This window comes from Mya arenaria, chromosome 7 (genome assembly GCF_026914265.1).
Source record: "Mya arenaria isolate MELC-2E11 chromosome 7, ASM2691426v1".
NCBI lineage: Eukaryota > Metazoa > Mollusca > Bivalvia > Myida > Myidae > Mya > Mya arenaria.
In genome coordinates, this window is record NC_069128.1 from 16326127 (window position 1) to 16351262 (window position 25136).

Below are 25136 nucleotides of genomic sequence, written 5' to 3' on the forward strand. Positions count from 1 at the left end.
AGTCGTAGTTGAGAAATATTGAATGATGGACATGGGATTTGTACTTTTGGACTGGAGACAAACCAACGGTGCCCATGAAGTGTGGCTTATTCATCCGTATTCAAAAGTTAACATCTACTGCATAAGTGCAACTAGATTGGTGTTTCACCTGAAGGTTACTGATACCTTGACCTACCGATATCAAAATCAATACGGGTCATCTACGATTTTTGTTCATTTCATGGCCGCTGCAACTTTTACCTTTGGGCTACTGATCTCAAAATCAATAGGGGTCATTTTCTACTCATGTCAAACTGACAAACTAGTTATGAAGTTCCTGGGTGCAAGAGTGCTTTAGGAGTGGAAACCGTTTTCAGTTAACGGTCACCGCCAACATATCGTGTTTCCTCTTAAAGGTCATCGCGACCTTGACTTTTGACTTACTGATCTCAAAATAAATCTAGAGGTTATCTACTAATGACTAACTCGCATTTCAAACTTAGAGGCTGAAGAACTGACGGACAATGCAAAGGCTTATGCCTTCATAAAGAATGGGGTGACAAATATTTTTTTCAATGACGTAAAGAATGTGCCAATGCTTTAAGGCGACAATGCCCTTGTCATGTGGGCTTGCTTGATTTATATATCACTATCTCTTGCGTTTAGTGTTGTTTAGAAACTGTCAAATCCTCCAACCAGAATATAATTCATTTTCTGTCCTAAATGATGATTGAACAGACCGTAAATGGAATGAAGGAGTTGCTGGGGTTGACTATGTTGCAGTTGTTCATGAATGTTCTCTTAAAGCTGCACTTGTTTTGATAACTTTTTTGTCGTGGAATGAGCCAATTTCTGTGTAAATATATGTAAACCAGTGATATAGGACTGTTGACAAAATTTCAGATAGCAGATTTTAATATTCATATTTCCGTTCGAAAATTAATGTTTTATGGCTAAAAGCGTTACTAAGGGTTTAAGAAAAATGCATAAAACATCATTTTTTGAACTTAAATATAAAAATCTGCGATCTGATTTTTGAAAGCAGCCTTTCATCACTGGTATCCATGCACATGCACATAAAGTGGCTCGTTCAAAGACAAAAGTAAAAAGAAAACTGTCAAAAAGTCCAATCTTTGAGAGTGCAGCTTTAAAGACCGACACTGTAATGTTTGTACACGGTATGTATTTTGAATTTTCGAAGGAACAGTTTTCAAGAATGTTTAAACTCGATCTGAGCTTTGAACGAAATATAAAATTTGGTACTTTCTTGCAGACAAATACATTTTAAATCAACATGCAATATACGATAAGACCTAGATATTATGAAATAAATAATACATTTATAATCTATAAAGACAATATTTTCTAAACAAAACATTTGTAATCTTCTTACATTGTGATAATAAAAATGCGTTACCAGCGACATGCTAAATGCTAAAACATCCTAAAAAGGTAGAGAAAAACAACACATGCAAATGTATATTAAAAGTTTTAATGGAAACATCGTTTTTTATATTTGATTATGCTAATATCTGCTTTCATCAATTGATAAGAAAGCGAATCTTGCAACACAAATTGAATATTTATGTTTGTTAAGCTAAATGTTAGCGCCGAAAGCCTTTTAAAAAACTTTGAAGATAACATTTTGGGTGTGTGAAACGTTCCGCTCCGGTTGCATCTGAAGGTTGTATCTTTACGTTTTAAGTGTTGTTATTTCCGTTCGGTTGAGCCGAAGCTTATGCCCGATAGGTTTCGAATATGCGCGGTACGAGATGTATCGAAAATACGCGGTACGGGAGGTATCGAATATACGCGGTATGGGGGGTATCGAATATACGCGGTACGAGAGGTGTCCTATATACGCGGTACGAGATATGTCGAGTATACGCGGTACGGAAGGTGTCGAAGATTCGCAGTACGAGAGGTATCGAATATACGCGGTACGAGAGATGTCGAGTATACGCGGTAAGGAAGGTGTCGAATATTCGAATATACGCGGTAGTTTACAAAGAACGCGGTTTCATTTAGTTGTTCAAAATTGTTCTGGTCATCGTAGAGTAACAATTAAATAAACATTTTGAACTAATAAATATATAAAGTCACATTAAAAATTGCTAGGACTTTTTGATACCGATGAGATTGACAATTAGCGACGTATGTATCATTTCGTGGGACTCCTTTACTCTGCCATGCAGCTCGGCGTGCTGAAATTTCAATTTTCAGCACTTGTATGACGATATTTGATGGTAGCGGTATTCAGGGGCGTACTAAGGCATGCTCCAGTACGCCCGGATGTACATATGAATATAGGTTGCCGCGATTTGGCAAATGCTTATAACTCGGAAGTCAGAAATAAACATCGAAGGCTAGGGGGGCTTCTTTTCACCGAGTTTGACTAAATGTTTACGGAGTGATTGGTTCCTTTATAAATCAGTGTGTGTATACCACGTGGTAAATTACATCATGAATGTTACATCGGAAGGCAACATTTTGCTTTAATGAAGACTTAAAACAAAGATAACTTTTCTTTTACTACACCATTTTAAATGAAACAAAAGGACAGTCAATGCTGCTTAAAGAGCTCCGCCTTCGTCGTGTTATTACCGGAGCTTGATAAGATGATTAGTTTCATCAAACACTTCGAAAAACCTGTTTTGACAGTGCTCCGTCAGACGGCCGTTTTGTGAAAAGGTTTGTCGAAGTGTTTTTAATCAAACTCAATCAAACTCTGGCTAAAGACCGTTGGCGGGGCTCTGTAAGCCGTGTAGACTGCGCTATGTTTCATTCAAAATGGTGAAAAAATAGTAATCATTGTTTTTTCATTCGAAGCAAAATATTGCCGTCCGACGTAGCATTTATGACGCAATTTATCACGTGGTATACACACACTGTAAATGTATTTTACATAATTATCCTACAGCAGGGGACCTTACTCCCCATGTAACATATTCAGATTATCACATGTTGAAACCTCGTTGACAGTTCAAAATGATTCAGGTACGCCCCTGGTATTATGAATTCACTATGTGGACTTTTGGCATCGTTTAGTCTGGCAGTCGTATGTGCCATTTAGCAGGTATCCTATTTTCCCTAGGCCGTAGTAACGATACAATAACTTGGTATCTTATCTTAAGAGTTTTGATATGGAGAGATAATTGTTATCAACGATTGCATGAGAAGAATAATGCATGTTGAGGAACGTTGACCGGAATTTAACCGATACTTTAAAGGATCTTGTGCAAGAGTTTTAACATCATTGCGTGATAAGTTGACGCATAGTCTCAGGTCGAGATGTATAAGGAGAGTCCGGATTGTTGTTAAGTTGAATAAAACATGTTTTAGATGAATTAAAAACACACAATAAAGAACGGTCGTCCGGCGGAGCGTTAAAGCTAATTGCGCTCAAAACTGCCCCTTAACGAATAATTATGATGAAAGATTGACGCCAGAGTTTGCTAATAATCGGCTTTACTGTTGTATCCCGTATATCGGCGCTTTACACCGAGCACGTAACCAAGAGGTTTCTTCGCAAGAGAGCTACAGTTTCATACCTGGATCTCTTGTATCTTGTATCTCAGATAAAAGAGCTTCTTTTGTTTCTATTATTTGAATATAATTATTCAGAAAGCAAGGCGGCGTTGACGATCATTATTTTTAAAGTATTACATTATTTGGTTCGTACTGGGGCAAAAAAACAAAATGCGATACAACTAATGCTTACTCGGGGGGTTAAAGTTGTTATTTAGCCTCAACACAGAACGTGTGGTCCTACTCCCAGGTTCGTAGCATTCGGAACTCCTCGGCCATTTTTCTTGAAAACAACCTCGGATGTATGCCGGTTCGTCAGTTGAAGTCGTTCGTATTTTTTTAATTATATCATTAATTAAATGTAGTGTTTTAGCTTGTATTTATTGATCTAAGTTTAAATTGATTATAATTAACATTACCACCAAGAGTTGAGTTTTAAGTTTAATTGCTAAATTAAATTACTACGCGGTTTACTTGCAGCGGACTTAAATATACCGATTTCTGAGTATGTAAACCGTCCATATACACCCGAGGTTGTTTTCGAGAAAAATTGCCGAAAAGTTCCGAATGAGGTTCGTAGTTTAATCGTTTGCACGTTAGTCATGTAGAAGATGCCGGAGATTTTAATAATGAATGCTTAATTCTCAAAAGTTGCTTAAAATCATTTATAAATATATTGGTAAAAACTATGTAACCATCCATCAAGGTGTACGTATTTGTTTTATACTTAACTAAATTACTTTAACAGCTATTGTTAAGCAAAACGATTTTTGTCAACAACAACAAAAAAAAACAGTCTTCTGACATCTATATGATAGAGATAAATTACTTAATTACTCAGATCCGACATATCAAAAACAATCAATTTATTGTATGTACGTAACACTATGATATTTGTTGTCAGTAGGTTTCTGTGTTTTGACCGCGCTTGTATCGTCGTGGTATAAGTAGATGCTGGCGCGAACTTTTCCAAGAATACTTTTGATAACATTTGACGCATTTTATTACGTAAATCTATCATATACTAAGTTGGAATGCCATTAATTAAGTGACACTCAATCATTTGAAAACTATTAAAACAGTATAAAAATGGTGTAATTTGTTAAAAACGAGCGAAATACAAAATTGAAATTGTAACAATGAAAAATACAATTAAAAGTAAAATTAAAAAACTAATAAATATGAAATATGGTCCGCCTGTCATTTACATGACTTATACAATTAACTTGTCATACGCGTCGTAAACAATCGAGAAACGTCCACAATTCACTAAGTATGAATTAATTCATTTAACTGTTTTGTTTGTATCATTTAAAGTAACGTAATATTTTAAAACACTGTTCTAGTTGCCTGACACTGAATAGAATATTTACTGTATATATCGTAGGGAACAGATTCTGATGTTGGGTAAGTCAAGTTATTAAAGATGCACTCTTATTCCCACAAAAAGATGTACCACAATTAATAATATTGTTTAAATATTCCAAAAAGTATGAATAAATGTCTATTTATGTCGTTTGCTTGACTTAATTATCTCGTGCGCACGACTTTGAAACTCGTGCGCACGACATAGTATCTCGTGCGCACGACTGAATTATCTCGTGCGCACGACTTAGTAACTCGTGCGCACGACATAGTATCTCGTGCGAACGACTTGGGTATCTCGTGCGCACGACTTAGTAACTCGTGCGCACGACATAGTATCTCGTGCGAACGACTTGGGTATCTCGTGCGCACGACTTAGTATCTCATGCGCACGACTTGGGTATCTCGTGCGCACGACTGAGTATCTCGTGCTCACCACTTAGTATCTCGTGCTCACGACTAAGTATGTCGTGCGCACGAGATAAATAAAAACATACACATGTCACCTCTGTGCCACCGTACCAGGGTGTTGGTCAACGCTGTCCACCTGCCTAACTATGCTTTAACGATGTAATAACTACTGTTAACTCCGCTATATGCTTCAGTTATGTTGCTTTGACAATCAACATTAAGCAGTCTGTTAGAATAATCCTGCAATTTTCTGTCATGGATGCTCAATTATGTTCAAGAGGTTGATAGTCCTACATGTAATTGCGCCTAATGTCAGCATTAACCTACAATATCTGTCATTGATGTTAAATTACGTTCAATGCGTTGGCACTCCTAATCCGGCCTACTATTTTCATGTACATTGTACCTGCTATTTCCACAATGGAAGTCAAAATATGTTCCAGGCTTTAAAAAGTCCTAAGTGAGCGGACTGTAAGCATTTACATGCAATTTTTCCCATGGAGGTTCAAACTTGTTCCAGGCTTTTGAAAGTCCTAAATGAGCGGACTGTAAGCTTTTACCTCCATTTTCTACCATGGACGTTCAATAATGTTCGAGGCTTTGGAAGCCCAAATTAGCCTACTGTAAAACAATATCTGCGATTTCTGTCATCGATGTTCAATTACGTTCAAGGCATTGACAAACCTTATAGAGTCTACTGTAATCATTTATCTGCAATATCTCCAATGGAGGTTCAAATATATGTTCCATGCTTAAGTATATACTAATTTATTTTAGCTCGATTGTGACGAAAGCTGAACTTATAGAATCACTCTCGAGTCCGTTTCCTGGGCAAAAACTGTGTACATTTTTAAAGGCCATGAGAAAGTACCCTTGAGGTGATCGAACCTACGACTGCTTGAGTGAGAGGCGGACATCTTTACCACTAGACCACTCTCAGCTCTGTGTTCCATGCTTTGAAACTCTTAAATGAGACTACTGTAAGCCATTACCTGCAATTTCTGCCATGGATGTTGCATTGAGGTCAAGCAACATTGGACAAGTTGACAATATGCTCTGAAGATCCTGAAGAGCTTCCATCATGAGAGAGGCCACATGGGGTTTCGACCAACGCTCCCCACCCTCTTCCACCGCTTCCTCGTACCGAATCCACCTGAAATGTTGGGGGCTCATTCGATTGGTCAATTTAGATGTTATAGGTCACGTGGTCGGCTATTTTGAATAACGATTCAGCATGAAGGTCAATATTGCATAACTATGGTGGCATATAATTGACATAAGATAACCTGCTAACGTTGGCGAATTGTTTCGTGTCAACCACTTAATTTTCGCGATAATTATTTAGCTATCTAGTTGATATTCGCGTTATCTTTTTGGTAGGATAAATATCAAAGGACTAAAACAGTATTGAAAGTGCCCAGAAATGCCACCTATTACCTTTTTCAGCTGTACAACACTAACAGGTTATCTAGTTATGGTTTGCGAATTCCACTTAACATACTTACTGGTTACTTAACCATAACTAGTTAATATTGTACAGCCAAAAAAGTATTAGGTGACAGTTCTGTTTTTAGTCTTATGATATTTATCTTACCAAAAACAAACTGGAATATTAACTAGATAATTAAGTGGTTACCACGAAACAATTCACGAACGTTAACATGTTATCTTACGGCAGTTATATTTCACAATACATAACAATTGTGCTCTTGAATATACCTACAAAGAATATTTATAATCGTTGTATACATATATACTAGATACGTTAACTGCAGGTTGAAAGTAACCACACATAAACACAGTTACATAACATCAATATTAAAAAAACCCCGAATGTTTCCCTTTTTTCATGTTTCGTAAAAACACTAGCGGGTTAAGAGGGGAACGCACCCGGCGCGCGCCCCCTCTAAAATCGTCCAAGTTTACTTTTTTTTCAATATGGGAGAGAAAAAAGTGATAAAACACGTCCAAACCGCACCATTTTTGACAACAAATTGTAACAATGATATTAGGCAGTAACCCCAAACTAATATGCAAATAGTTGATGCCATATATTTTCGGTTCTTAGGGAGGGGCGTATGTTAAAAGGTTGCGCCCCTAAGTTACGCCCCCTCTAACGTCAATTGCTGGAACCGCCCGTGGTTAAAATATTGTTAAAATCAACCATTGTTAAACAGAAACAACCTAGTCTACGTTTATGATGTAATATTAGATGTACCGTATCATTTTAAAACCAGTGAACTCGGACCTCCACTTATGTTCACTTTCTGTTAACTAGTTGTGCAATTTTATATTCAATCGTTCTGCACTTGTTGGGCCATGTAATGCAGCCCGCAACAAGCTGTCAAATATCAGAACATGCGTTATTCGCGGTGTCAATATTTGAGACAAATGCTACAAGACTTACTTTAATCGTTACAATGTAAATATATGATTGACGCGTGAGAATGTTCTTGTTTAGTCTCCAGACACTGAGGTCTTTTTACATAACGATTCAACTTTAAAGCAACTTTTTCAACAGACCCACTAGCCATTGAGGTTAGATGTTAATATTAAAATAAAAAGTACAGGGACGAGTCCAGTAGCCAGCCATTGGGGGTAGGTGTTAATAATACAATGAAAACTAGAGGGACAGGACCAGTAGCCAGCCATTGGGGGTAGGTGTTAATACTACAATGAAAACTAGAGGGACAGGACCAGTGGCCAGCCATTGGGGTAGGTGTTAATAATACAATGAAAACTAGAGGGACAGGACCAGTAGCCAGCCATTGGGGGTAGGTGTTAATAATACAATGAAAACTAGAGGGACAGGACCAGTAGCCAGCCATTGGGGGTAGGTGTTAATACTACAATGAAAACTAGAGTGACACAGAAGCCAGTCAAGGGGGTTAGGTGTTAATAATACAATGAAAACTAGAGGGACAGGACCAGTAGCCAGTCATTGGGGTAGTTGTTAATACTACAATGAAAACTAGAGTGACACAGAAGCCAGTCAAGGGGGTTAGGTGTTAATAATACAATGAAAACTAGAGGGACAGGACCAGTAGCCAGCCATTGGGGGTAGGTGTTAATAATACAATGAAAACTAGAGGGACAGGACCAGTAGCCAGCCATTGGGGGTAGGTGTTAATAATACAATGAAAACTAGAGGGACAGGACCAGTAGCCAGCCATTGGGGGTAGGTGTTAATACTACAATGAAAACTAGAGGGACAGGACCAGTAGCCAGCCATTGGGGGTAGATGTTAATACTACAATGAAAACTAGAGGGACAGGACCAGTAGCCAGTCATTGGGGTAGTTGTTAATACTACAATGAAAACTAGAGTGACACAGAAGCCAGTCAAGGGGGTTAGGTGTTAATAATACAATGAAAACTAGAGGGACAGGACCAGTAGCCAGTCATTGGGGGTAGGTGTTAATAATACAATTAAAACTAGAGGGACAGGACCAGTAGCCAGCCATTGGGGGTAGGTGTTAATAATACAATGAAAACTAGAGGGACAGGACCAGTAGCCAGCCATTGGGGGTAGGTGTTAATAATACAATGAAAACTAGAGGGACAGGACCAGTAGCCAGCCATTGGGGGTAGGTGTTAATAATACAATGAAAACTAGAGGGACAGGACCAGTAGCCAGCCATTGGGGGTAGGTGTTAATAATACAATGAAAACTAGAGGGACAGGACCAGTAGCCAGCCATTGGGGGTAGGTGTTAATAATACAATGAAAACTAGAGGGACAGGACCAGTAGCCAGCCATTGGGGGTAGGTGTTAATACTACAATGAAAACTAGAGGGACAGGACCAGTAGCCAGTCATTGGGGTTAGGTGTTAATAATACAATGAAAACTAGAGGGACAGGACCAGTAGCCAGCCATTGGGGGTAGGTGTTAATAATACAATGAAAACTAGATGGACAGGACCAGTAGCCAGCCATTGGGGGTAGGTGTTAATAATACAATGAAAACTAGAGGGACAGGACCAGTAGCCAGCCATTGGGGGTAGGTGTTAATAATACAATGAAAACTAGAGGGACAGGACCAGTGGCCAGCCATTGGGGTAGGTGTTAATAATACAATGAAAACTAGAGGGACAGGACCAGTAGCCAGCCATTCGGGGTAGGTGTTAATACTACAATGAAAACTAGAGTGACCCAGAAGCCAGTCAAGGGGGTTAGGTTGTTAATAATAAAATGAAAACTAGAAGGACGAGTCGAGGAGTAAGGGTTAAGTGTTAAAATAACAATGGAAACTAGAGGGACGAGTCCAGTAGCAAGTAATTGGGGTAAGGTGTTAATATTTAAATGGAAACAAATTAGAGTGACGGGTCCAGCAGCAAATTATTGGGGTTAGGTTTTAATAATAAAATCAAAACTAGAAGGGCGAGTCGAGAAGCAAGTCATTTGGGTAAGGAGTTAACAATACAATTAAAACTAGAGGTACGAGTTCAGCAACCACCCAGTGTGGTTAGGTGTTTATACATAATACAATACAAATTAAAAGGACGAGTCGAGTAGCCAGTCATTGGGGTAAGGTGTTAATAAAATAATGTAAACTAGAGAATAGGACCAGTAGCCAGTCATTGGGGTAAGGTGTTAATAAAAAAAGGTAAACTAGAGGGACAGGACCAGTAGCCAGTCATTGGGGTTAGGTGTTAATAAATAAGGTAAACTAGAGGGACAGGACCAGTAGCCAGTCATTTGGGTTAGGTGTTAATAAAAAAGTTAAACTAGAGGAACAGGACCAGTAGCCAGTCATTGGGGTAAGATGTTTATAATACAATGAAAACTAGAGGAACAGGACCAGTAGCCAGTCATTGGGGTAAGGTGTTAATAATACAATGAAAACTAGAGGAACAGGACCAGTAGCCAGTCATTGGGGTAAGGTGTTTATAATACAATGAAAACTAGAGGGACAGGACCAGTTGCCAGTCATTGGGGTTAGGTGATTATAATACAATGAAAACTAGAGGGACAGGACCAGTAGCCAGTCATTGGGGTTAGGTGATTATAATACAATGAAAACTAGAGGGACAGGATTAGTAGCCAGTCATTGGGGCTAGATGTTAATAATACAATGGAATCTAGGGGTCGAGTCAAGTAGCCAGTAACTAGGGTTATGTGTTAATAAAACAATGAAAACTAGTGTGACAGGAATAGGAGCCAGTCATTGGGGTTAAATGTTAATAATGCTATGGAATCTAGAGGGACGAATCAAGTAGCCAATCATAAGGATTAGGTGTTTATAAACAATGAATACTAGAGGGACAGGATTAGTAGCCAGTCATTGGGGTAAGCTGTAAACTAGACGGTCAAGCCAGGCAGCTAGATATCAAAGCTATGGCAATAATGACAAATGAGATCTTAATTGTCTCTATACCTTGCAACCTCTTTCCAGACCATGTCATTCTTGTACGGCCTCAACATGTCCATCTGGCAGAAGAGGTCTGTACAATCAAAGTCATTTCCTGAAATGTAAATGACTCGCATAAATACTTTCCCTGAAATGTTAATTTCACTACACGAATACTTTGCTGAAGGTACATTACACTTCAAATAGTTTCATGAAATAACATATTCCACAAACATACTTCCCGAAGACCTCCCATGAAGCAGTATTAATGTACTAACACAATTAAATGGTTTCATGAAGTTTTCAGTGGTCAACATTTTATTGCGTAAAATACCCACTGTCTGGGCCAGCCGCTGTTTATATTTACCGCTTCACCTGATTAAAACAAATTACGTTTAACTGCTGATTAAATGAAATATATATTTTGGAAAACTCGAGAAATATTGCTTTCTTATAGGACAAAAAAAATACATGTGGTTTCTTTATATACAGTTTTTTTCTGCTATTAAATATATTGTGGCGAAAACGGCAGTTTACTGCTACGTTTGCTGAACAAAGGCAATGTTTTTACGTGCATTTCAACTGAGAAATCACTTTTAACTTTCATTAATTATCTTCGCCCTGGTCTTTAATGCCGTTAATAGCGAACATCTAATATTTAATAAAGTTTAAATGTACTTTCAACCAGATCTCAAGTAAACGACCTTCTCTTGCAGCGTAGCGTGTTCAAATAGAGCATTTGAATCAATCAAATAATTTAGATTGTAACAAAACACCAACATACAGAATTACAGCATATATTCTCTTTTTTATATTTGATATCTATGTTTTTTCATGGATATGTCTTATGTAATTCGACGATGACTGAACACCTCTATTCATTTCATTTACGGTATTAAAAAAGACAGTCTCTAACGAATAGAACAGAAAACGTCATTATGAAAAGAGCGCTGGACGTTTATTTGGTAATTGTGTATGGAATGCCGTTGGGGCCATCGCCTGTGAATGTGTTGATCTGAAACGCGATACTCGAAACTACGATGATGAAAACGCGAAATCACGAAACTACAATGAAAACGCGATAGTCGCGAGAATCGCGTTTCAGATCAACACATTCACAGGCGATTCCGTCATTGTGAGCCCTGACAATATGAGAAAAATACAGAGTTATTAAAATTCAATTTTCAGCGAATGACAAAAATAGCTTTCTAACTTCATGTTTTGTCTTTGGTTGTCCTGAATGTAAACGCAATCTAAATAAGATTTCTCAAAGACAGTAATTAAGAGTGTATGGTATTTCATAGCAAGCATAACGTTAATGTTGCATGAGGGAAATAATTATTTTGAGTTGGTGAAATTAGACTTCACAGGGTCTAACTAGCTTTTTGTCTTTCTAGAAATTGTATCTCTTTACTGATGTCATATTAGCGATTGTTTCTGTTTAGATTGAAATAACGCTGTTACTTCGGTCGTGAGTCAGAATTTCATCTGGAAATGTAAATTTATAAATTAACTGTGTTGTATTAGCATTTTCTGTGCTCAAAATCCGTCTTCTTGTGATGCAACGCACATATACCGGCGTCAACATGAACATTGACACTAAAATAGACGTGCAGCAAATAGTCAACTTCATAACCTTCATATTCCTGATTGAGTGGAAAGACACGAACGTTGAAATTCGTAATGATTAATGCTACTACTTTTACTACCTATCTACAATTTCATTGGCTGAATATGTAGGTTGTATTCTAATATGGGGAGCAAGTCGCCTAAGTTCAGCCTTAACACCGTGAAAGACTTTCAGCATTTAATCTAAGTACTATAAGAGGTTGTTTATGCTCCAATGTGTAGGTATCAAATCAGCTCACACAAAACACGAAATGCATTAATCGCCAAAAATGTAAATATTTCTTACCAATAATGGAAGCAACGCGTTCCGTTGCCGCCTCAGCAGCGTTCAAATACTCATTTTCAATTGTCGGCTGTTCCGTGGACATGGTTGCGTTTGAGTAGTCTGTTGAAGCGTTTGATTCTCTGTCTGGGTCCTTGTCCGGATCCTTGTCCGGATCCTTGTCCAGGTCCTTGAGATTAGACTTGCTGGTGTAGTTTACATGGAAACTGAAAGTAAAGAATTATCATAAATCTACTTGTTTTACTCTCTGTTCCGAGGCGGTAACCACAACATTTATTGATATATTTATACAATCGAAACCCGTTGGCTCGATATTCCAGGGACCGGGCAAAATACTTCGAGCCTCGCAGATATCAAGGCAAGCGGGAATGCGTACTTAGATTAACACAAAAATCGGTTCTTTCAATAAAAGTTCGAGTCAACGAGGAAATCGAGCCAAGCGATATCGAGGCAACGGGTTTCGACTGCATTTATAACATATGTATCTTGTCATCGTAATATCATACCGTGTTTTGTTATATTAGGACGTTTTGTATTTATCATAGAGTGTCTAATAGGACTTGAATCATGCATGTGACGGGTATTATATACACTTATGTTCAAGGTCGAATTAACATGTATTTTCTTTAAAATCAAATTAATGAGTTCATTACATTTTACAATATTACGTCTTAAATACTAAATTTCGTTCGTTTCATATTTTGACTCGCCGATCATAATGCCTTTATGAACACATATTATTTTTTGTCAATGATCAAGGATCATTTTGATTTATTTACTTGAACGTAATTATGTTGAATGTTCAAACTGCAATAAATTAATGTTCTGTTCTAATCTGTTCTGTTCAATGGTTTGTTTTTTTTATCGTTCTTTTGGTATTATCGTCCAGTGTGTGTCCATCAACTAGTATTCGTATTGTATTTAAAGAAAAATGAGTAATTGAAAAGTGTAGCCAAATAAATAATTGGCCGAAACAACGTCATTAAACGATTAATCTAAATGATTGAATGTGGTCTTTAACTTTTTATGACGGCGAATGTCAAGTAAGAATGAAACGCGTGGCGCAAGCTATAAAATATGTGACCATTTGCAATGTTCTTTATCCGGATGAAATATCAAAGCGGATCTGTTTGGGGGGGGGGGCACCAGATACGCTCCACCACTCCCTATAAACGTTCAAGGTTACTTATTATTTCAAGATATGAGTAAAAAAGAATAAAATACGTCCTAAAAGCACCATTCGAACTTGGAATTATAAAAAAAATGTTTGGGGGTGGAGGGGGGGGGGGGGGGGGGGGTGGGGTTATCCCAAAAGCCGCCTGTCAGCACTTTAGTACAAATAAATTCCGGTTCTGAGGGAGGAAAAAGAGTCAAAGGGTCACGCCCGAGAGTTACGCCCCCTCTAACGTCAAATCCTGGATCTGCCCCTGAATATAAACTATGTTCACTGAGCACAGCATGGCAAATCGGTAGTTGTAGTCTAATGAGATTTACGAGAGAAAAAAAATTGCAGATAGACAATCATTTAGTACTAATTTCACTACGCCCATTCTTAATTTAACTATAACTTGATGGATATTCTTATCAAGAAATTGACAAATAACTGATATAGCCACATAACCCAGTTGGTGGATGCCCCAGATACTTACGTTAGGTAAATCAATTACATTTAGTTGTAATAAAATGAGCTTTTTGAGATAAAAGAAATTGCAGATGGGCAATTTAAGTACTAGTTTCACTACGCCCATTCTTAATTTAACTATAACTTGATGAATATTCTTATCAAAAAATTGACTAGTAAGTTATATAGCCATATAACCTAGTTGGTGGATGCCCCAGATACAAATGGTATGTAAATCAATTACATTTGCTGTCACAAGGATAAGACTATGTAGCAATAGGTCATATCTCACGCCTTTATGCTTGAAGATCAAAGAAAACGAGATAAATTTGGCAACTTAATTCATTTCGCAATTTATCGACATCAGACAAATGTGTAATCTTGACAATAGTTGTCTCAATGAAATACTGCATCGTTTTAATTGCCCTATGATGTATCGTTATTCCACTTTTAAATGATTTACTCGGGTAATTTCTCAAAGTGGATTGATAATGTCAATAGAGCATACATTTTGTCAACCACGATGTCATTTGAAAACTTCTCATCTTCATATCGACTTCCTGCGAGTTTCGAGCTCAAATACACGATTAGCAAGCCATATTAAGCATACAAATATTGTTTCCGTTCTTATTGTATATGTCTTTTTCAGTACTCAAATCATTTCAAACAAATTCAAATTTGTACATGTACAATTTTCGGCTTATATATATATTCAATTTTTAATTGGAGGTAAATATAAACCTTTGTGCACAGATTAAATTCTATATATCTATTTTGAAATCCCCATGTTCATGTCGTGGCACAAGCCAACGTAATGTTAGGACGTCAAAATTTCAAAATAATGTGCTTTTAACTGTTTTTGTGCTGTTCGCAGTAAAAGCTTTTCATCTTTATGATCATTATGTATTCGCATTAAAATGTATACGAACGGGGGGGGGGGGGGGTGCCCTCTATTTACATACGAATTACGAAACGTTCAGACTCCAATATTCGTCAATTGACAATTATTAAGTAATAGGTTCCCAGGGCTGATATTAAATATTAACTTAAGTTAATCTTATGGTCATGCATCATTGACCTCATTCACTTATTGGTCAGTTATTAATGACAAATAATCCGATTAGCTACATCATTCTTAGATCTGATTAAGCCCAATATTGAATACCGGCCCAGGGTCATCATGTTTCAGACTTTCCTGAGATTTTAATGTTCATATATCATCTCATTAAACAGTACCGCTTTTGTTTGCGAAGCGTGGATTTATGGCGTGTGCCTGTCAACTTGGCCTGCTTGTATTGAAATGTTCAGAGATGGGACAACCTTCGTATATAACATTGCAGTGTCAGATTGCCAGTAAAATATTAACGAATGGCACAGGGCATACGTACTTCTAATTGTAAACGATAGTAAAAGTATAACAATGACAAATTAACAAAGTAATTAAAATGGTTACGAATTAAATTAAAATAGTTGTTGTTGCATGATGCGTCGAACATATTGCCCATTTTTTTGGTAAATGCATACTTTCACGTGATAAGTATTTGGCTGTTGTTTCACCTGACTGATTAAAATCCATACTAGCTGATTCGATTTTTTCATATAATGTCGAACACCATTTTTTTAAACAAAACCAAACCATTTTATTATGGCCGTATAGCAAAACGTTTGGATGGGTTTATGTTTAATTTGTCTGTACCACTAGTATACTGCACCAGTCAACTGTAATCCCCCATGTCATAGGGTATACCGTGGAAAGCGGGGAAAATGGGCCGTGTTTTTACCTTCCAGTGCCGAGTGAATGCGGTGGTTTTGTTTCCGCGCCGAAATTAGCGGGGAATTGGCACTACCTAAGATGTCCATCGGGGTGCTGAGGTATTTGGCGGGGATTCTACCAGCAGTGTGTACCTGCAGGGCGGGGGTTTATCCGGGATTGGCTGGACCGTAAGTCAAAGTCCCCGCTTTTCCCCGGACCTGGGGGCCGTGTTTACAATTAACTGGTGCATAATAAGTACTACTGTAATAACCATTAGTGTACAGACTCTTGCCTCCGCCAATGGGATCGCCGGACAGATTCACATTCAAACACTTAGAAGAGCTCTGACAAACGAAGTCATCAAGCAGATTACGAACCTGACCAATTTAATAATGAAAACAACAACCAAATGTTCATTAAGTCATTCAGAAAGAGTTTTATAGAAGCTCACACATACGAAATGGCTGAAATAAAGACATTCGCGCTGCATTTCGCGCCGATCACTAAAAAAAATCAGCATTCGCGTTTGTCTTCGAAACGATAAGTCGGAGCCGAGCTGTATCCAGCATGCGGACTTTGTGGTTTAGACGACCAAAATTAAACTCTTACTACTTAGATACAGCTACGTTAAACTGTTTTCTTAACTTTTCATCTCAAGACAGATTACGATGTTTAAGTTGAGTGCATTTACGCACCAAAGTCTGTATTGACGAATAGCACACAGATGGTTAGGTGTATAATTAACAATGCATTAACACTTAAGGATACATGTTTGTTCAAATCTGCATATTTGAATACGTTTTAACGACGTTAATACATATATACTTACATGCAAACAGCAATTAGAGTTACTTTAATCTTATTAATATCACACATGTTCGTTTAAAACATTGTTAAACATTTGTCTCTCCCATTAACTATCGCTTTGTATGTGTATATTGCATGTTCTTTTCTTCTAAACTAGCCTCGTTTTTTATTATGTTTTCCTTAGTCTCATATACTTATGCTGTCATGTTATCATGAACTGGATTCTTTGAATAAACTTGAATAAGAATCCGTGAGATATACTATTTCAAAAGCTGTACTCCTTTTACATTTAAAGGCATTAAAGCTGCACTCTCACAGTTATACCACTTGTACAACTTTTATTTGCATATTTCCTTCCGACAATTGATGTTTTATGCCAACGGTTTAAGAAAATGCATAAACAATATTTTTTTAACTTAAATAGAAAAATCTGCGATCTTTTTTTTGTCAGCTGTTTTATATAACTGGTTTCAATGGATTTCGCAAAAATTGGCTCGTTCCAAGACAAAAAATATTAAAGAAATCAAAACGTTCAATCTTTGTAGCTTTAAGCTATTAGTGTATATTTTACGCTGGCCTTTATCAAGTCACAGCTTACGTTCAATATTTTGAATCAGTATAACTTTTTGGAATCTAAATGAAAGCGTTTGATAGCGTGTTTTTATAAAAGGCATTGGAAGCAAAAAGTATGCACTTTGCAATGGGAGTTGTCAAGGGCAACGACATTGACGAATGTCACTATTTGAAGATGGAAACGATCTATCTATATTTATTGTCGAGAACTTAGCCGTGCAGTCACGATACGGTATAGCTTATTTCCCATTTGATTTTCCTGTTATTTACAATGTCTTATTCAAAGATGCACTCTTACTCCCAAAAGATTTACCGCAATTAATTCAAATGTTTTAATACACCAACAAGGATTAATTAATGTCGAACATAATCATTATTATGTGGGATACCGAGTTTAATTTGAAATAAAGGTGCAAAAACACGGAATTTCCTTATGATTGGAGAAATTAGATAGCAGTAAATAATTTAGCACTCACGAATCATTTAATATGTTAACGTGTTCAGCTATTGAAACTTTTAAAAGCACGGTTACAATCGTGTTATATGTAATGAATATGTTCCTAAAATGCATTATTTAGAAAGAAGTTAAAAGTTTGTCACTCAAACAGTGCAGCTTCAATATAAATTTTAAAAAGGCAGATAGCAATAGACCAGACTGAGCTTGAACTGGGCTAATCAGACTAGGCCGAAATGGTAACTTGGCCCCAATGACCCTGATTCCCCCTCAATAACGAGTATAAAGTCGCATGTCACAATAATGTACTGGCTATATATGAAATATTCGCCACGGCGTTGATTTGACGGTCCTCGCGTCAGTGTCAAACAAATGGGAGGTATTATTATACTGCGTTCCCGCGTCATATGTGATAAATGACTGTCTTTGGATGAAAAATTGTCATGCGAATCAGACGGACTGCTATGCATGGACACACGGAATTTATAATAAATAAATGCACAGGACTTGAAAAACTGAATAGCTACACTGGTTTTAACTAACAAATAAGAGGGACATTAGGCCGAAAAAGAATACATTCGGTTCAGGTAACCCGACCCTACATACGAAATAGGCGCCGTCCCTACCGTGTTAACACAGTCAGTTGGAAAAAATAATAAAAAATAATAAGTTAAAAACCTATATAGCTTTATACAGAAGATTACTTTCACACCCTTCTCCAATGATGAAAATTACGTTTTTATATAAAGCCTAATAAAAAAATAAAAAAGCCTACCTGTATACCCCATCTGTTTTTGAAAAGGATGTAACCATAACCAAACCATTTTTATTTTATTTTTGGCCTTGTGTCTCTATGGGGACAGAAATGTGATTTCGGTTCTTATAAAACTTAAATGGCTATGTTATGCAGCTATGGAACATCGTGCACCATGCATTTTGCAAAATGTGACGGGCTATTATCATACAACTTTACATAATATGCTAAATACTTTGAATATTTGTTTCGGACTTGTCTGCAGTCTTGAATAATACAAGTCCCAGTTGAGGACTAAAACTATACTTAAAGGTAGAACACAGAAACGGTTTCAGATTTTTGTACCAAAAAAACACACTCTAAAAACAGTATGTAGTTCGCGGTATATAATACGAAATAATACGAACATTAAACCTCAAGTACTTGTCCAGGCCTGACTGTTAAAAATGTTTCGAGTTTAACGCTTAATTAATGTTTTGCAAATTTTCGACTTCTTGTAATTTAAAAGTTGCTTTTTCTTATACGTTCTTTTGCAGTTTTTATTGAACAAAAACAAAATTATTTATTTTTAATTGATGAGTTTGTTGTGGGAAAATCTTTCTTCAAAAGGTATGCCCTTACGAGATGGATTGCCTGTGGTGACGATATCATTCCACATATCCTTAATAAAAAGGGAACATCCATTAAAGTATATACAGTCGAACACCATTGCCATTGGCTCGAACTTCCGGGGACCGGAGAAAATACATCGAGTCTCGGAAAAATCGAGCCAAGCGGGAATGCTGAAATTAAGTATAAAGAAATCGGTCCTTTACATCCAGTTCGAGCCAATGAGGATTTCGAGCCAAGCGACTTCGAGCCAACGGGTTTCGCCTGTACATGTTTCATTAAAGTCCACCATCAATGTCCTTATTTTATCAATTGATTGTTTACCAACAGTGAAACATCGAAACCGTTGTGAATTTAGAGCTGCACTCTCAAAGATTGACAGTTTTAACATATCGATGTTATGTCTCAGAATAAGTTGATTTTGGCATCAATGACTTCATTTTAGTTATATCATATAGCTTACAATAGAATAGTTCTCAATTATTCGGGAAAAAACTGCCGAAAATTCAATTTTTTGTCAAGCATTAGTAACGCTTTGACCCATAAAACAGAATTTTCGAACATAAAAAATGAAAAACTGCGATGTAAGCTTTTATCAGCAGTCTTATATTACTGGTTTCTAAATATTTACGCTAAAAATGGCTCATTCCTAGACAAAAAAATGAAAGCAATTGTTAAAACGGTCAATCTGTGAGAGTTCGGCTTTAAATATTGCTGATACTAAACTGTTAACGTAAGTTGAATTCGAAAAAGAACACAACATAATAACTATTTATTTAACTGTAAAACAGTAGTGAAACTGATCAAAATTGATCGAACAGCCAATGGTTCATCAGTTGTAACATTAAAGTATTTACAAAATTATGAATTAAAGATTATACGGCATACATACCTTTTTGATTATTCCAAAATATACTTAATCGCCCAAGAACACGTAAGGCGTTTACATTTTAGTATTGCTTATGAAAGAATTAAAAACAACCTTAGTCAATTATCACTTTTAATGTCAACATGAACTTATTATTTACGCCTAAATGTCACTAATTTAATTGGCGCTTTTGACGTAATCATGAAAATGTGTTTTACGGAGTCCGGGAAGACGTGGGTTGATATATTAATTCTAATGTTTTATGACTTACAAACCGGACACATTCCCCTATTAGGTTAACTCAGGCCCCAATTTCTCGAAACGTTTTAAGTCCCTTATAACAGGATTAAGCTAAGCTCACTATTTTTGTTTTTCAATAATATGGATAATATTCACTGCTTTAAGAGTTTTTATACTTTAGATAGGAGTTATGTTTATGATTATCACATTTAAACAGTTTTCATTTATCAAAATTCAATTTCAGTATGTATTTTGGCTTATTAAAATAAGCTACTTAAGCCTGTTAAGCTTAAGAAGTTTCGAGAAATTGGGGCCAGATGTGAATGATATAATAAACTCTAAGGTTTTTGTTTTCAATTCAAGCTGCACTCTCACAGATTGAACGTTTTAACAACTTTCTTATTTTTTTTGTCTTGGAACGAGCCAATTTTTGGGAAAATCCATGGAAACTAGTTAAATAAGGCTGCTGACAAAAAATTAGATCGCAGATTTTTATATTTAAGTTCAAAAAATGATGTTTAATGCATTTTTCTTAAACCGTTAGGCCATCAAACATTTATTTTCGAACGGAAACATGAAAATCTACGATCTGATTTTTTGTCAGCAATCTTATATCATTGATTTGCAGATATTTACGCAAAATTTTGCTCTTTCCAAGACAAAAAATAAAGAAGTTGTAAAAATGGTTAATCTGTGAGAGTGCAGCTTTAAAAGGATACACAGATTCTGACGCAGCATTGATAAGCATAAGCCTTATGACCATTTATACATCACAAACAACAGATCTTATTTTGTCAGGACAGAGTTTTAATATTTGAGAATTATTATTCAATGTGTGTATACCACGTGATAAATAACGTCATAAATGCTACGTCGGAAGGCAAAAAAAATGCTTAAAATGAAGTCTTAAATCAAAGATGACTTTTCATTTACAACACCATTTTAAATGAAACAAAGGGCAGTCTATGCCGCTTAAAGACCTACCTTTGTTTTATTACCAAAATTTGATGGGGTCATTAGTTTCATCACTTCGACAAACCTGTTTCCAAAATTATGTTTTTGCAGTGCTCCGTCAGACGGCCGTATTGTGAAAAGGTTTGTCGAAGTGTTTTAAGAAACTAAACTCTCAATAAAATTCTAGCAAAAGACCGAAGGTGGGTCTCCGTAAGCGGCGTAGACTGCGCTATGTTTTATTTAAAATGGTGAAGAAATAGTGAAGTTATCTTTGTTTAAAGTCTTTTTTCAAATCAAAATATTGCCTTCCGACGTAGCATTTATGACGCAATTTATCACGTGGTTTTAACAGACTGTTATTGTCATAATGATAAGTCGGAATCCAGAAAGTGTACACTATGCAGAACTGTATATTGTTTTCTGCTGATTGGAATTTCAGGAGTTTTCAAAGCTGTAAATAAGACGCTTTTGCCTATTAATCATGTGTCTATTCGTTGTCTTAACAGTTTCGTTTGATTCCTAGTCGGCCACATGAAATACAATAATAACAATTATTTGTTTGTAAGTTTTGAAATGTTTAAGCCACGGGTTATTTTGTTTGTAAGTTTTGAAATGTTTAAGCCACGGGTCATTTTGTTTGTAAGTTTTGAAATGTTTAAGCCACGGGTCATTTTGTTTGTAAGTTTTGAAATGTTTAAGCCACGGGTCATTTTGTTTGTAAGTTTTGAAATGTTTAAGTCATAGGTTATTTTGTTTGTAAGTTTTGAAATGTTTAAGCCATGGGTCATTTTGTTTGTAAATTTTGAAATGTTTAAGCATTTTGTTTGTAAGTTTTAAAATGTGTAAGCTGTGGGTCATTTTGGCCTAATTTGAACAGATCATTGTATGATATTAATGATCTAAATAAAGAATTTCTTCTTCTATGATACGTACGCAAATAACGCAACATTGTTTTAATTAACTGTGGTGTGTCGTGCAGTAAGTGCTGGACTGGAGTCCTGTGTTTGCATTTCTATGCGCAAAATTACAGACATCCATGCTTAGATACATGGAAACGTAGCTTAATAACGCGTTGAGTTCACAACTTTTTATGTATGACGTTAAAAATACAAAAGTTATATTTCTTATATTATACGAACACTTTTCACTACAATTCAATATTTTTAAAGCGATTTAAATGTGTTTTAGTGAACAAAGCTAATAATGCTTACTTGCCACAAGTTTTCGCCGTTTTCAAAATAGCAAGCCGCACTTACCAATTGTATGACGTCAGCGGTCCATATTACATTTTTGGCGAGGTCCGGACCAGCCAAAAATATAATATTGACCGCTGACGTCATTAAACTTGATTTTCATCAAAATACAGTGATATATGGACCGATCGAGTTTATATATACAAAGAAGGGACAAATTTATGTGAGGTATATATTAAAATATTTAATGCGTAAATTGATGGCGACATCATTTTTGATATTTAGAATAATTGTTAATTTCACTGCGTCAATGCGCTGTGATGATTTTATATATTAAATGCTCAAATCAAAACAATTATTATACAGTGGATATCAGTTGTAATGTTTTAGCTATTTCATAAATAATAAATTTTGTGATTTTTAGAGCATGAAAACATGAACGTCGCTATAATTATAACGCTTAAGGATTTAACGCAGCGTTATGTTCAGCACGTTATTCATGAATTACGTCAAGTCAAAACGTATTACAAAAGTTGTATATCAAAATATTTCATGTCGTTTATGATATAAAGGATAATTATTTGTTCCACTGTATGATCGCAATATATTTACCCGAGTGACCATCAAAGATCACGTAGCTAGAGACGGCTTAAACAAACGAAACAGTGAAAACGTTGTTATTTCACTGTTTGAAAGGGTGAAATAGCTATTTCATTAAAGCGATAAATTTATCCCTTTAACCACCGAAATCAATAATAAATAATAATAATAAATAAGAGTGTGTCTGTACTGGCTTTTATTTAACTATAAGTAAGTTGTCCAAAAGAGCGGTAGAAATAAAATGCATTTCAATAATAGTTCTAAGAATAATACTATTGCACTGCAGTAACAGCCCAAGATTGTAGCCCTTTAGTATACGAACAAATATACATACTATTCACCAAAACCCATTGCGGGGTTATCTATTCCCTCATTAACCTCCGGTTTGTCTTCTTTATTCTTCGTTAACGGTGATTCATCTTTAGCATCTATACTAAAAGACGATTCTTCTGTATAACCATCCTTTTTTAAACCCGTTTTATCATTGTGATCTTTCCTGAAAGTCATTTCCTCATCACCATATTTGCTTGAGGTCTTTTTATTTCGGCTATCCATGTCTAAAAGCAATTTTCACTTGATTATCCAGTCTAACAGATGTTTCCGTGTGATTGTCAATGGTTAACACAATTTTCTGTATTAAATGCGTAAGGCAATTTATTCAAAAGCAATTTTCCTTGATGAATGATGAACGCTAGGTTTTACATTATATTTAAACACTTTCTGCAGCGTTTTGATGACTATATTTTCTCTGAATACGTCATTGAATTAATGAATTATTATCGGTTGATCGTTTCACGCGTGCTGAGGGGATACACGAAATGGATGAATTATATACATTCTTAAAACTAGCTTTAGTAGTTTGAAATGCCTAATATATAACTTAAGGGGTACTTTCTATCTTCCTTTGATAAGACTTCTGCAAGTGGTACACGACAGCCCCTGGAGTTTTGATGTGTTGACATTCAGTTTAAATTAATTTATTTCAGCTCGATTGTGACGAAAGCTGGTAGCGTATAAGATCACCCCCCGGTCCGTTTCCTGGGCAGAAACCAGAACTGTGTCCTTTTTTTGAGCGGCCATGATAAAGTACCCCTGGAGAGGATCAAATCCAAAATATCTTGGGTGATAGGAGGACACCTATATCACAAGACCATTCTCACCCTGGTGGGGCTTGAATTCACAACCTCTTGAGTGAGAGGCGGACACGTATACCAATAGACCAAACCCCTGTGGAAACTATAACATAGTTTTTTTATTCGGACCTTATTTTCGGCCAAATACTTTTCATTTTTGCAAGTGTGTTTTCAGCATTGATTTAGCATTTAATTTATCAGTTAGACATTTAGCACTTTTGAAGTAAAGTTAAGGAACCAAACTTCTTATACATTGAAAGAAAAATATATATTCAATATTGCTAAAACTACAGCGTATAAAGATATTGTGTGTCTGATTTTCTGACTTGGTTTCATTTCAATATGCGTGATAAAAGTTGTATAATTTTATTGAAATTTTAATTGAATTACAAAACCACATGACCAAAGAACACGTTCTATATTTTTACTTCAGTTGAACATGTATGTATTTATTTGTGAACTATGTTGAAGACATTATGGCTGATGGAAGGTTTTGGTTAAAGATGCACTCTTACTCCCACATAAGATTTACCACAATTAATAATATTTTTAACATTCCAAAAAAGATGAATACATGTCAAAAACAATTGTTCTTATGAAGGATACCGAGTTTAATTTGAAAGAAATGTGCATAAAACACAGTATTTCTACCTTTAAGACTATAGTAGACCACAGAAAATCTTCTAGCATTCACCAATCATTTAATATTTGTGCGCTTTCTGCTATTAAATTCACGTTTACAATCTTGTTATCAGTAGTTGAAATCCATAAATGCATTATTTAGTAAGTTGTTAAAGGTTTATCAGTCAAAATGTATATTTGTAATACATGTGTTGTATTAATTTTGAATAACAGTGTCACTTTCATTAAAAGATATGAACAGCTCAATGTTGTTATTTAAACGAACTTCCTACATTCTAGTAAATGTGTGACTGTTAAAAACAAAATTCGTCGCTATTCGCCAGATGCATCCATCATACAATGCCTTCAGCCAGCAACTAGCTACGTGATGACCAAACTTAGCCTGTCCTTA

At 36.1% G+C, this 25136-nt stretch overlaps 1 protein-coding gene across 3 annotated transcripts in view; it reads right to left on the bottom strand.

Annotated features, from left to right (window-relative positions):
• Nucleotides 1-25136, bottom strand: part of LOC128240738 (electrogenic sodium bicarbonate cotransporter 1-like) — a 66716-nt gene that overhangs the window by 13538 nt on the left and 28042 nt on the right. For 2 of the 3 annotated variants that reach the window (XM_052957549.1, XM_052957548.1), the window contains exons 1-4: nucleotides 23305-23638; nucleotides 12548-12750; nucleotides 10660-10747; nucleotides 6276-6436 (exon numbers count right to left, since the gene is read on the bottom strand). In XM_052957549.1, the coding sequence (XP_052813509.1) occupies nucleotides 6276-6436; nucleotides 10660-10747; nucleotides 12548-12750; nucleotides 23305-23525 (673 nt within the window). In that variant the 5' untranslated portion in view covers nucleotides 23526-23638. Of the gene's footprint in view, nucleotides 1-6275; nucleotides 6437-10659; nucleotides 10748-12547; nucleotides 12751-23304; nucleotides 23639-25136 lie in introns of those variants that run through there. The other variant, XM_052957550.1, reaches the window with a different exon arrangement.